Consider the following 14,866-nt stretch of genomic DNA (forward strand, 5'->3'; position numbering starts at 1 on the left):
TGGAATGTAAGGGCAAAATATATGAGATATATACCTGAAGGGAGTGCCTGAGTCATAGTCCACACTCAAAACATGTGAATTCTCCTTCTTTTTCTCCTCAGGAGATATAAAATGCTTCACCATCAATTTTAATGGTAGTAAGGGAAAAAAATATAGAGGAGGAAAAATTGAATCTTCCTACTAAAGCATAAAAATGTCTTCCTTCATGAATTTATGGTTGTTAATTCCATGAGTCATAGCTTGAAGCTAAATATGTCGAGGGTTTCTTTTTGCTTTTGCTTCAATTCTGGGATGCCAGTGTTTTATATAATATTACATAATTTTTCTTTAAAAATAAAATCAATTGTATAACAAAAATATAAATAAAAATTCTGAAGTTAATCTGTTACCCACCGGAACTTTAGAGTCTCAAATGTGCTAAATGTAGCAGTAGAGATAACCTCATCTGCTCAGCCAGAGTCAGTAATAACATCTGACAAGTAGTGAAGCTTAGTCCTGACTTTCTACAGGGGCAGCAGCAACAGGGCTTTTCAAATTTTCTGTCACTTGAGGAACAGAGAAATATTCAGAGAGTATTTTAATTACTGAGCACCTAATCTCCACTATTTCCCAACAATCGTTTTGCAGTAAATCCAATTGTCTTTAAACAGACATGCCCAATCCCAGATCCTCAGATTGGTTATACCAGATACCCCTTCCGTGGATATCCTATCTCCATTCACCCTTCCATAATCTACAAATATTCCTGTGGGTCATAAAGTACTCTTTGGTCATAGTCATCCATTTTGATAACTGTGACTTCTGAAGTCTGGGTTTTGTTTACCATTTTATGAAATATATTTTCTGTATTGCTTAACTTTCCAGGTTTGCCTATATGCTTCCCTATCAGTAAATACCCTAATCATAACATTCTAATGTCATAAGCTCTGCCCTGTATGTGTCTGTGCCCCACATTTTTTACAGAGCTGTATCACATTCAGCATACATTGGATTGGTGATGGATGAAGAAAATAGATTTCTGGAGCTGTGTTGCTGATGGATACATATAGATTCGATGCCTAAACATTTTTTGCTTTAAATGTAGACAAGACCTTATGGAAGCCGCCTTATCCTTATGATTTCAGTAGGGAAAATTCAGAATATGATATACTAAATATTGAAACAAACAGCAACTGAACATAATGAATCTTCCAGATACCTAGAGCACCATACATACTCAGGCAGTTGGAAAGATGAATTATTACTGCCAAGATTTCAAGTGCCATCATGTAGAAAATGATTAATGAAACTTATGAATATTTCTAAATCTCTCAGTGTTCATATTATTTTAAAGAAACATCTTCCAATGAAATATGAGCATCTTGAGGACAGATATCTTGTCTTCTCACCTCTAGGTGGATATCTCAAATTTGATCATTCATGAAAAGCACAGAAGGAGCTTGCCATAAATACTGATACTTGGGCGCACTCTCCTTGATTCTGATTCAGTAGACATCCTTAAATTTGCATGATAATTGGCACTCCATGTGATTTTTGTTATTAGGTGGCCCTGGTGCCCCATTAAAGAAATACCAGGACTCCAGTATATTTAAATATACATTACATAATGATATAATAGAGTTTAAATGAATGAATGAGCAATTGAGCAAATTAAGAAGGAAACATTCTATTGAGTCAAAGTGCAGATGGTAGTTTAGACATGGAAAAAAGCAAGCCCATTTCTTCTCTGAATGCATATGTGGACGTTGGGTATTTCTATAGGAATCTGAATGTGCATGCCTGTTTATTTGCTCTAACCTGTACAAATTTTATTTTGCAGTCTTGTTTGGTATTATCTAATGAACCAGATTTATACATCCCCGTCTTAAATTATTTTTAGTTAAAAGGGAAAAACGCAAGAACACATTTTGGAGGATATATTGCTCTATATGAATGGATATTGCCAGTCAGGGAACAAAAACATATGGTAGACCAGTGAGCTGGGTTCAACAGGTAATGCTTATAAACCCAGATGAGTTTTCAGTCTTATGAACTTGAATTCAGCAGAGAGTAATTCCCAGTTACTAGCCCCTACATATCAAGGCGATTGGGAAGCAGTAGTCAAAAGGTAATTTGCAGGCAGTAGGGCACCTGCAGTCGTTTACCACTAAGGTAATAAGAAACAAAACAAAATGACACAAGGCTAATCACATCCTGTTGATTCAACCCAGCATCACAAGAGAATAACAGGCAACACTCTGCTTAAAATTTTTGAAGTAAACATTGCTAGGGAAGCTTTAGCCAACAAACATTCAGAATAAGGACATTTTTTAAATAAATTTATTTTTTATTGGTGTTCAATTTGCCAACATATAGAATAACACCCAGTGCTCATCCCATCAAGTGCTCCCTCGCTGCCCGTCACCAAGTCAACCCCACCCCCTGCCCACCTCCCTTCTAACTTCCCCTAGTTCGTTTCCCAGAGTTAGGAGTCTCTCATGTTCTGTCTCCCTTTTTGATATTTCCCACTCATTTTTTCCCCTTTCCCCTTTATTCCCTGTCACTCTTTTTTATATTCCCCAAATGAATGAGACCATATAATGTTTGTCCTTCTCCAATTAACTTATTTCACTCAGCATCATACCCTCCAGTTCCATCCATGTCAAAGCAAAATGGTGGGTATTTGTCATTTCTAATGGCTGAGGAATATTCCATTGTATACATAAACCACATCTTCTTTATCCATTCATCTTTCGATGGACACCGAGGCTCCTTCCACAGTTTGGCTATTGTGGACATTGCTGCTAGAAACACCGGGGTGCAGGTGTCCCAGCGTTTCATTGCATCTGAATCTTTGGGGTAAATCCCCAACAGGGCAATTGCTGGGTCGTAGGGCAGGTCTATTTTTAACTCTTTGAGGAACCTCCACACAGTTTTCCAGAGTGGCTGCACCAGTTCACATTCCCACCAACAGTGTAAGAGGGTTCCCTTTTCTCCGCATCCTCTCCAACATGTGTGGTTTCCTGCCTTGTTAATTTTCATCATTCTCACTGGTGTGAGGTGGGATCTCATTGTGGTTTTGATTTGTATTTCCCTGATGGCAAGTGATGCGGAGCATTTTCTCATGTGCATGTTGGCCATGTCCATGTCTTCCTCTGTGAGATTTCTGTTCATGTCTTTTGCCCATTTCATGATTGGATTGTTTGTTTCATTGCTGTTGAGTTTAACAAGTTCTTTATAGATCTTGGAAACTAGCCCTTTATCTGATCCGTCATTTGCAAATATCTTCTCCCATTCTGTAGGTTGTCTTCTAGTTTTGTTGACTGTTTCTTTTGCTGTGCAAAAGCTTCTTATCTTGATGAAGTTCCAATAGTTCATTTTTGCTTTTGTTTCTCTTGCCTTCGTGGATGTATCTTGCAAGAAGTTACTGTGGCCAAGTTCAAAAAGGGTGTTGCCTGTGTTCTCCTCTAGGATTTTGATGGGATCTTGTCTCACATTTAGATCTTTCATCCATTTTGAGTTTATCTTTGTGAATGGTGCAAGAGAGTGGTCTAGTTTCATTCTCCTGCATGTGGAGAACAGGGCATTATCAGTTACCTAGCATGTATTGAAAGAAGAGAGTTTACTTAAGCAACAATAACAAAAACAAAACAAAACAAACAAACAAAAAACAATGAACCAATTTTAGGTAAGTAATTTAGCTGCTCTGTATTTTTTCTTCAAAATTTACCTAAAGAAAAGACCATATGGTAGATAAGTCCTTTTTACTTAGTTTACTTGGAAGGCAAATTAAGTTACAGTACAATCACGGGGTACACGGATACATGGCAGAAAAAGCCAAACAAACATCACTTCTCACTTGGACCGTGCAAATATGTTTATCTCAGCCTTGTACATGAGCTTAGGCTTCACAGTTTGAAAAAAATGGATGTTACCTTAGCATATTTCTTGTTGTCTGTGTCGTGTGTATCCTCATATGTAGTTCTGTCTTCTCAAACTATGGCTTGGCCCCCTTTCCCTAGACTCACCTAAAGGAGTTGTTTTGGCTATTGGGGGTGGTCACTAAGAGGATATGAGCTCCGTTGACCCACACGCCAAACCCAGGCAATCAGAGATCCCTCACCTCCTTCCTCCCTTGTCCTGGGAATATGCTTTGTACCCACTGTTCCCATAGTGGAAGCAGTTTTTAAGAAAGCAGCCTGAGAGAGAGCTCAATTTTTGTGTTGTTGAGGATATCTAGACTGTGTGTGTGACTGAAACCAGTTAAAGCTTCTCTATAAACTTATAGAGAATATTCTGGTGGATGGTGATGGAGATACACTCAACTTTACAGCTTCCCAAGACAACTCTTATATTTAAGTTCCTTTGCTTATTAAACCTGCCACCACCTACCAATCTGGAGTGGTCCACCTCTTTCTTTGGTCTCTGTGTATGAGGGGCAATTTTTAAATTATCGATGGACTGAGTATTTATGTACCGCCAAAGATTCATTTTGTGGAAACCCTCCCTCCCAATGTGATGTATTTTGAGATGGAGCTTTAAAAAGTAATTAGGTTTAGATTAAGTCATAAGGGTGGGACCCTCATGACAGGATTGGTGGATTGATAAGAAGCACAGGAGAGCGATCTTTCTTTCTCCTTGCGCACAAACTGGGGGAAAGCGATATGAAGTCAGTGAGAAGGAAGCCTCCAGGAGCCAAGAAGAGAGCTCTCACGGGGAAACTGACGTCTTCATCTTCCCAGTCTTCCCAGCCTCTGAGAAGTGTGTGGAATACATTGCTGTTGTTTGAGCCACTGAGTCTATGGTATTTTATTTTTTTTCTTGGCAGCCCTAGCAGACTAATGCAGTAACCAATTAGAGCTGTAAGTATGCCAGTCCCGCTGCAAATTACTAAATCAGAGTTTCTGAGACCTGGATCCAATGAATTTACCCTTTAAGACAATCTCAAGGTAATGTTGAGTCAGAGTCATGTTTGAAAGCCACTAGCAAGACTGTAAAACTTAGGCACTCAGTAATTGATCACCCATTGTTTAGAATGAAAGAGGGCCCTTTAATATTTGAGCAAAGACAGGGATATTCTGAAAAAGACTTGGGAAAATCAGAATATAAAGTCACTTTACGTAGATAGCTTCACATTTAACTCATATTTGATTTTTTAAGAGTTATTTTGCTTAATAATGTCACTTTTTTCAAATATAGCTTCCTGGATAGAAGTAGGGGGAAATTGTGTGTGTGTGTGTGTATGTGTGTGTGTGTGTGTGTGAATGCTTATTCAAAATATATATTTAATTCTGGAAAAAAAAAAGCCAGCTGTTGCACTAAGCAGAAAGGATAATAAGTTATGATCACTTTTTAACTTGTTTTTTTTTTCTTTATTTCTTTCTCAGAATATTGGGAAAGTGCAAATATTTGTCACTTTTTCCTAACTTCTTTCAAAGTTGTTTGTGTTTTCTGATAAATATATCAAATCAGAATATTTATAAAAATAATGATTTGATATCTATGCAGATGTTCACCAAAATAGACAAATGATACTTTATCCATGATGGTAAAATTATCCAGTCAAAAATGGGCAGGACAAAAGGAGTTCAAGTTGCCGTCATAATTCGGGCAACTTGGAGCATGCACAGAAGTGTTCTTCAAGGTAGAAGGAACCAAGGAGCAGGAACATTCAGATTTTGTCACAAGATCTTGTGATCTTAGACAAGGAATGTTAAAACCTGTTTGACTCAATACTATCCATTTGATTCAAGTAATCAGGTAATATAGTGGTACTTTAGACTATAAAATTAGACTGTGTTTTAGATCTTTTAATCATAATAATTCATCTGGAACACATTTGCAAAATTTGCCTAAGAAATAATTCATTCACGGATGCCATTTATCATTTACTTCTGAAAAATGCATAATCGGAATCAGGAAAGTCATTCTTCTCTGAAAGTGCTAAGAACCTCTTCTGCTAAAAAGTACATTCCCAGTTTTTAAAAGTTACTGTGCGGCAAACTAAGAAATTTATTCAACTTGTTCAAGATAATTTACAAAAACCCTACAGCTAATTCCATGCTTAATGTGAGACATTCAAAACTTCCCCATTGAGATTAGGAACAAGGTAAGGATACCCCCTCTTACCAGTATTTTACTTTATTTTATTTATTTTATTTATTTTTCACCACTCTTTTTTTTTTCTTTTTATAAGAGACAGAGAGAGAAAGGGCAAGAGCATGCCCAAGCTAGAGGTGAGGGCCAGAGAGAGAAGGAGAGAAAGAATCCCAAGCAGGCTCCATGCCTAGCATAGAGCCCAATGTGGGGCTTGATCTCATGACCCTGAGATCATGACTTGGGCAGAAATCCGAAGTTGGATGCTTAATGGACTGAGCCACCCAAGCACCCCCGTTCACCACTCTTTTAGAATGTCATACCTGAAATTTTAGCTAATGCAGTAATTTATTTCTTAGAAAATAAAAGCTATACAGATCAGGAAAGAAGAAAAAAAGTGGTCTGTGTTCACAGAAAGAGATTGTTGTGTACTGGGATCATGTTCCTACAGCAGTTTGGCAGAGCATTTTCCAGTTACCTGTGGGCCCTTGGGGGAGGCCAGAGCCAAGCACATGCACTGAGCCATCATCCTCAAGAGAACTGTGAATTTAAATGAGTTCTTAGTCATTTCTGAAAAGTCTGTGTCAACTCTGGACATACTGCCTTATTTCCATAAGCTAATTTGGCTGACAAGCTTCTTCTCATGTTGTGTCAGATGTAGCTGTGTTTATAGAAGAAGGGCTATAATGGAGTGAAATTACTGAAATTCATACTGTAAAACAGGGCTTGTACTGATGTCTTTGAGTCTCTTAAGTGAATAACATTCAAATCATATAAATACATCTATCTTTCACTTTGTGATGATTGATTTTACTGTTATATTTTTATATTCAACAAATAGCACTTAAATGATTTCATTGTCAAACATCATCCTGGACAATAGTCTCAAACTTCTACACACCAGAGGCAAGGCCCATTTGTAATGTATTTTTTTCAGAACATCCTTTTTTTAAAGATTTTAGTTAAAAAAAAAGATTTTATTTATTCATGAAAGACACACACACAGAGAGAGAGAGAGAGAGGCAGAGACACAGGCAGAGGGAGAAGCAGCCTCCATGCAGGGAGCTCGACATGGGACTCCATCCTGGGACACCAGAATCACACCCTGGGCTGAAGGCAGATGCACTTAACCACTGAGCCACCCAGGTGTCCCTAGAACATCCTTGTTTTTTTGCCAGTATTAGAAAATATATGTTTCTTTCATAAAATATTTTCATAAAATCTTAGCTTGTTCATTAATTCAATTCCTTCTTATATAATTATCATGTGATAAAACATTGTTCTGTTTCATAAGGATGCTTGAGGCCTTTTTGTAGGCATGAATTGGATGAATCATTTATTATCATATTATTGTAATTTCTTTTGATAGGAATGATTTTCATTTTTATTTAGCCTCAGGAAAATTTTCCTGATCTCCTTCAATTAAGAATTCACAAATATTGAAAGTTGTGGGATCCCTTTTCCTGGTTCCTGAGGCTCTCCTCTCAAAGTCATTACACATACAATCAACTTAATAAAACAAAAGTACTGCTGCAGTGTTCTATGTTCAAACTGATGGACTAATCCTTTCCACTTCTAAAATACTATTTTTAACTTGAATATACAACCTGATTTTCTCTCAGTGTGTCAATATATTGTCTGTGAAAGAGCTTGCTAAACTCTGTAGTTAGCAGTTATTAAAATTGGCATTACCCCTCTGAATTGCTCTCCTAACTTATCGATTGTGTGTTTGGTTGAAGCCATTGGTACCTTTCTCAAAAAGTGACATGATCTCCGGGGTACATGGGTGGCTCAGTAGATTAAGTGTCTGACATCAGCTCAGGTCATGGTCCCAGGGTCCTAGTATCTCATGATCTCTCTGGGTCCTGAGATCTCATGATCTCGGGTCTTGGACTGAGCCCTGCATCGGGCTGTGCGCTCAGCAACGAGTCTCCTTGTCCCTCTCCCTCTGCCCCCACCTTGTGCTTTCTCTCTCTCTCTCTCTTTCAAAAAAATAAACAATTTTTTTTAAATGTGGCCTGATCCAAATATTTTTAGCAGAAGTAAAAAAGGTACTTTTAAATGTTGACCTGCGTATGGAGTAGCAAATATGTTTTTATGCATATATGATATAAATGTAGATATATACGTGCATATATGTTTATACTTATTATAATAATTATAATCTTACTATCATAAGATCATCTACATGAGAACTTTTTTAATGACATAATTAATAATCCTGGACCCTCTGGAAAATATGTTTCAGTTTTGAAATTTAAGGCTCTATTGACAAAACTCTCTAATTTATGTGTACCTAAGCATGATGCAAAAGGAGATATAACAAATAACATTTTTTACATCTTTATTGAATATAAGTACTAGTTCATTAAAAAAAATACCTTCAATGTCTCCTTTGTCACTGTGAAATAAAGAATGTGGCTTTTACATGAGATTTTGGGAATCCATTTCATACCTTTATTTTGCTTAGGTACTTAGATCTAGTTCTTATTGTAGTTGTTATTTCCTGATAAAAATAGTGACTTTCTTAGTCTTGATAAATGTTAAAATTGTAGTTGTTATTTCCTGATAAAAATGGTGACTTTCTTAGTCTTGATAAATGTTAAAATGACTCCTGACTACAGTCTTTGTTCAAGTACCCACGATTCTTCAATGTTTTCCATCATCCAACGTTGACAACCCTGTCAGGAAACTATGTAAATTGTTCTGTAAAGAGGAAAATTAACCTCTTGTCAAATCATCTCGTCTGACACTTGTGAGGCACAGAGCTAGTGAAATATTTAGCATGCCAGCAGAGGAACACACCTGGGCTGTGGGGTCACCCTCCGAGGCACCCCAAGGAACCCAAAGATGTGCATCTTAATTGCCACTAATAGAATGGTTCAGAACCTGTGCTTGTAAATAAAGGATTCAAGGAGATAGTTTTAGTCACATTTTAAGGTACTGTTAGTCTCAGAAGACTGGCTTTCTCACAAAAGTATGTCATTTAAAAATGCACTTCTTAAAAGAGGGAAAAAAAACGAGAGAGATATCTGTGCTGCTTCTCATTTAATATGTCATCTATACTGTTTTGTTTAAAATATGTATTACAGGAGTTATTAGAACTGCCTTACATAATATGGACAGAGAAGCCAGAGAACACTATTCGGTGGTCATTCAAGCCAAAGACATGGCTGGGCAAGTCGGAGGGCTTTCCGGATCCACCACAGTTAACATCACCCTGACTGACGTCAACGACAACCCCCCACGGTTTCCTCAGAGTATGTACTTGTTTCTTACGGTTCACATTGCACACTCTTCGTTTGCATAAGACAAAATGAGATACTTTGCGTGCAACGTCACGTTGCTGTTATCCTAAATGGGGGTATTTTATTTTTGTGCTGTATGCTTTCCCTTCTATACCCCAGAGTAGAGAAGTCACTCTGCTTGTGGTCTCCGGAACCGGGTAGGTGATTGGCACCGTGTTTAAAAATATATATATGTTTCAGTTGGCACCACACTTAAATATTTTAAAAAGTGATATAGTGGTACAAAGTACCAGTAAGTATATCTTGCATTTGCTAAGCAGTTGTGTATTAGTAAAGTATACAGGGAGCTGCCCAATACACGGAATGTTCTGATGGTGACACTCTACTCTTGCAAAAAAAAAAAAAAAAAAAAAAAAAATATATATATATATATATATATATCCCTGGGTGGCGCAGCGGTTTGGCGCCTGCCTTTGGCCCAGGGCGCGATCCTGGAGACCCAGGATCGAATCCCACATCGGGCTCCCGGTGCATGGAGCCTGCTTCTCCCTCTGCCTGTGTCTCTGCCCCTCTCTCTCTCCCTGTGACTATCATAAATAAATAAAAATTAAAAAAAAAAAAAATAAAAAAAAATAAATTGCACAGGTGTTTTGGGTGACTGAAATAGAAAAAAAGTTCATTTTAAAAATGAATGCTTTCCACACACACACACACACACACACACACACACACACACCATCCCACAGCAAGGTGTCGCTCGGATGATAAGGCCGGCTCTCAGTGTAGAATATGAACCTTGTGCGTGGTGGGCACAGACTTCCAGGCAATCTGTGGGAAGAAGGTGTCAGTTCTGTGAGTTTGTAAAGAAATGGTGATCCTCAGAATGGGAGACAAATGCATTTCAGCATTTCTAATGTGGCCAATGCTGTGGATGACACTTGCTAGACTAATCTTTAATTACCATTAAAATCCCGAATAGGTGCTCCCCTTATGTCCTTTTGACACGTGTTGTGCAAAAACTATATAATAAAACAGACACCATGGCGTGTCGATTCAGGAATTTTTGTGAAACACCTTCCTGCACTGTATCTTCATATTTTTCTTGGTAGGCTCCAGGCCTAGCCCTAATGGAGTACTGCTGGTTCCCAAAACATAATAGCCTTGCACATTCTTAATTCAACCCAGAATTTTCCATATTCATATTTCTCTATTTAAAAGCCCTGTTATAAATTTCTCTGAAATGTGTTGCTGAATTAACAGTTAATCCTTGTTTTCTGTTACATGGCACTTTCATGTTATATTTATTTCTATAGGGACATATGGCTTCTACAACTAAGCGTCCCTCTACGTAAGAATGATGCTAACTTGTTTTTGTAACCTTAAGTGTTCAGATCAGTGCCCAGCCCTTGACAATTGCTAGATGAATGAGTGAATGGGTTGAATTTAAATACTCTGTCAAACTATCATTGTTAAATTAAGACATACAGGTTGAATTCATTGGTAGAATCCATTTAAAATATTGGTTCTAGAGATGGAGGCGCTTGGGTGGCACAGTTGGTTGAGCATCCAACTCTTGGTTTCAGCTCAAGTCCTGATCTCAGGGCTCTGAGCTCAAGGCCCACATTGGTCTCCATGCTCACTGCAGACTCTGCTTGAGATTCTCTCTCCCTCTCCCTTGGCCCCTTCCCCCTCCCACTCCCTCTTTCTAAATTTAATAAATATTTTTAAAAAGTATATTTGTTCTAGAGACAGATTCCGTGAACTGATTCATTCATGTGGCCTTTGCTCTATGAAGCAGGTAGGCTTATTATATTATAAATCACAGATCAGTTCACAATACATTAAAACACAAAATCCAATTTTGTCATCTTACAAATTACAGAGCATTTTTGTATTTATTTTATCGCCTAGTTCACACAATGGGCATATACACATATACCACCCTACAGGGGCTGTTCTTATATATGATAAAGTTGCTGAAGTTCAAAGATCTGTTTAATGTAATGAGCAATCATGCTAACTTCAATTGGACATAAATTTATTACAGTTTACAAATGCAACTTGTCTACCTAATTTTTAAGTAAATACTACCATTACTATTTTGAAGAGCTGTATTGATATTACCTCTCTTAACAGAATGAAACTCGAGGGATACACTGCAAAGATTCAATAAATGCTTGGTCATGATACAAATAGCATCTCTCTCTCTCTCTCTCTTCTTTTTTCCATAAACTAATTTTTAAATTTACAAGTCCATTAAAGTTGATTTTAAAAATCAACAGAAAAAAATGTGTTTGTAATAAATATGGAGTAATTATTCCTAATTTTATTATTTTGATTAATAACAAGTTTATTGCTGAAACATCAGTTAATACTGATTAATTATTATTAATGCTAATAAACTCTCTCACACTGTGAGATGGGCTCAGAGTTTTGAAACGGAGTCGATGCACACCCAGAATCTCCTACTCCGACGTGCTTAAGATACTATAATCTGACTCCTTGCACTAAACACAACGCTGCTTTCAGAATAATTAGTGTCACCTTGACAAGAGTGGTTTGCAGTAAATTATTTTTTCAGTTTACATATAAACAGCATAATTTATCAAATAGCTACCTATATAACAGGAAACTGTAAATGCTTAGAGAAAAATGTGATTTGGTTATGAGGACTTGTGTTCATGAAGCACCGTGAAAGGCAGAAATCTCTATACAGCTTAGCTTATGCAAAGATCATACCCAGTCATCAAATGGATCCAGTGGTTTGTTTCTCTTAAGAGGTGACATTTTTATAGATCTCGTTCTAACGTCTTGCTCATTTCACCAATCGCAGAGAGCCTTTGTTCTTACACCACTACTGTGATTGACTCTAGTATAGGCATCTGCACACAAAACTTTGCAAAAATATTCCTTCAAAGCATCGCCCCTCCTTTTTTTTTTTTTCTTCTGTTAACCTACCATGCCCTGGAAAATGAATCAGTCTATTTTGTACTTTAAAGTTATCACTGTGTTTTAATTTGAAATAAATTCACTCTGAGTGTTTCTAGACTGGTAATTTGCTTTATGAAGACTTTACCCTCCTATGGCTTGAGTATTTACTCAAAAAACACAAGGGATGCCCAGTCCTCCTTTACAGAAAAATCTTGAGGTGTAAAATTCCTCAGTATTAGTCCTGTGGAAAGGAATGTATTCCACTTCTTAAGATTCTTGCTCTGCCCTTTTCCGGTTTTAACTATGTTACAGTTATATTGAGCTTATTGCTTAATTTGTTCTCAGGTGGGCAAAAAGTCACTGACCTCCATTATTCTGTATAAATAATATGCACATAAAAATCAATAGCGTCCATGAAAATTCATAGTAGACCTTCTGTACTCTGAATGAAAAGATCTGTATTTTGACAATTGTCTTTGAGTAAGAATAAATAACCTATTTTGGGAAAGAAAAACACACACACACACGTCAAATAATCACAATAAAATGGTAAGAACTTGATTATTTAACAAAATTTGCCCCAACAACCCGAAATGACTGCAAAATTGTACATCATCCAACAGCTTTTTCTCACTTGTGACTAGAGTTGATGTAATGCGGTGAAATATTTGGAGGATACAAGGCCTAAAATTTCGATAGATGGCAGTATTTCATATAATAGTAAGAGCTGCAGGTGTTTACCTGATTTGAGTAAATCTTAAGGTTGGAGAAAAATATCACTGATGAACATACTGATGTTATGATTTTGTTGATAACAAAATATTTTAGAGGAAAGACCATTATTTTCAATTTACCATTTATAGTTTCCTGAAAAATCTAAATGGCACGTAATATATTCAGCATTAATATTTTATTTAAAACAGGAATAAAAAGAAACAAAACAAGAAAGCTTCTCCTTTGATCAATCGAAATGTGAAGTGTATGTTTTAATTACCAACAAGTTGACATTTCTCTAGTGTACTTTAAAAAAATGATATCTAGTTCATTTTTTTCCCTTTTGTTCCAAATGTTTATTTAAATTCCATTTAGTTAACATGCACTGTAATATTAGTTTTAGGTGTAGAATTCAGTGATTCATCAGTTACACTCTACACCCAGTGCTCATCCCAAGTGGACTCCTTAATGCCCATCGCCCATTCAACCCATCCCTCCCCCCACCCTGCACCCCTCCAGCAAGCCTCAGTCTGTTCTCTAGAGTCAAAAGTCTTGTTTTACAGTTTGCCTCTCTCTTTATTTTTCCATCCGTTTTGTGTCTTGAATTACACATAGGAGTGAAATCGTATGGTATTTGTCTTTTTTTCTGACTTACTTTGCTTAGCATGATGCTCTCTAGCTCCATCCACGTCATTGCAAATGGCAAGATTTCCTTCTTTTGTATGGCTGAGTAATATTCCAGTGTGTGTGTGTGTGTGTGTGTGTGTGTGTGTGTGTGTGGGTGAGTGTGTGTGTGTGTGTGCGTGTACACCACTTATTTATGCATTCATTAGGCCATCGGTTGATAGACATTTGGGTCTTTCCATAGTTTGGCTGTTGTTGATAATGCTGCTATAAACATTAGGGTGCCTGTGTCCCTTCAAATCTGTATTTTTGCATCCTGCAGGTAAATACCTAGTAATTCAATTGCTGGATCATAGAGCAGCTCTATTTTTAACTTTATGGAACCTCCATACTATTTTCCAGAGGGGCTGCACCAGTTTGCATTCCCACCAAGCGTGTTAAGAGGCTTCTCCTTTTTCTGCATCCTCGCCAACATCTGTTTTTCCTTCTGGCGCTAATTTTAGCTGTTGTGACAGGTGTGAGGTGATATCATTTGAGTCTGGTTACAGGTATATATTTTGAAATTTGCTGAAGGTTTTTCTAAATGTCAGTATGCATTTCTTTGAGATCGTGCCCCTATGCATTTTAGAAGAATGTACATTCTTCAGCTTCATACTTTGCTGAAATAATAAATTAGTTCAAATTTATTGATTGTGCCATTCAACTTTCTACATCCATACAGAATGTTTTTTCATCTATTAAGAGATGTTGTGTTATTGTATCCCACTATTTCACTAGATTTTTCTGTTTTCCCCTTTATTTTCTTTTGGTTTTGAATATTTTAGATATAGTTTGAAATCATATCACTGGATGCACAAGATATTTGCCTTAAAGATTGAAGGCAAGATATCTTCCTCTTATATTGAAAATGTTTCTTTTTTTGTTTTGTTTCGTTTTTGTTTTTTTTTTTTGAAAATGTTTCATTGTAGAACATCTCTCTTTGACAATCACCTACAATTTAAATTCCATTTTATCTATGACTATATCCAATTTTTATAATTTTGATTAATGATTAGATGGTATGATATTTTACATAATTTTACTTTCAAAGTTATTTTTTTAAAGTTTCATATGACCCCCTAAACTAAGTTTCTGCTTTTGTTTTATTTTAACCTTGTTTCACAATATCTGTTTATTTTGATTTACTTACAATTAATTTAATTACTGATATATTTCAAGTGTACCATCTTGCTTTCTTTTTTTTAAGAATTGTTCCCTTTTTTCTTCTTTTACAT

General features: G+C 36.7%; 1 protein-coding gene across 33 annotated transcripts in view; it reads left to right on the forward strand.

The window, feature by feature from the left end:
• CDH18 (cadherin 18) overlaps positions 1–14,866 on the forward strand; it is a 948,807-nt gene that overhangs the window by 824,644 nt on the left and 109,297 nt on the right. For 26 of the 33 annotated variants that reach the window (XM_072757177.1, XM_072757194.1, XM_072757200.1 and 23 more), the window contains one exon: positions 9,168–9,335. The exons of the other annotated variants lie outside the window; for them this stretch is intronic. In XM_072757177.1, the coding sequence (XP_072613278.1) occupies positions 9,168–9,335 (168 nt within the window). The remainder of the gene's footprint in view (positions 1–9,167; positions 9,336–14,866) is intronic. 33 annotated transcript variants of the gene reach the window in all.

This window comes from Vulpes vulpes, chromosome 4 (genome assembly GCF_048418805.1).
Source record: "Vulpes vulpes isolate BD-2025 chromosome 4, VulVul3, whole genome shotgun sequence".
Lineage (NCBI taxonomy): Eukaryota > Metazoa > Chordata > Mammalia > Carnivora > Canidae > Vulpes > Vulpes vulpes.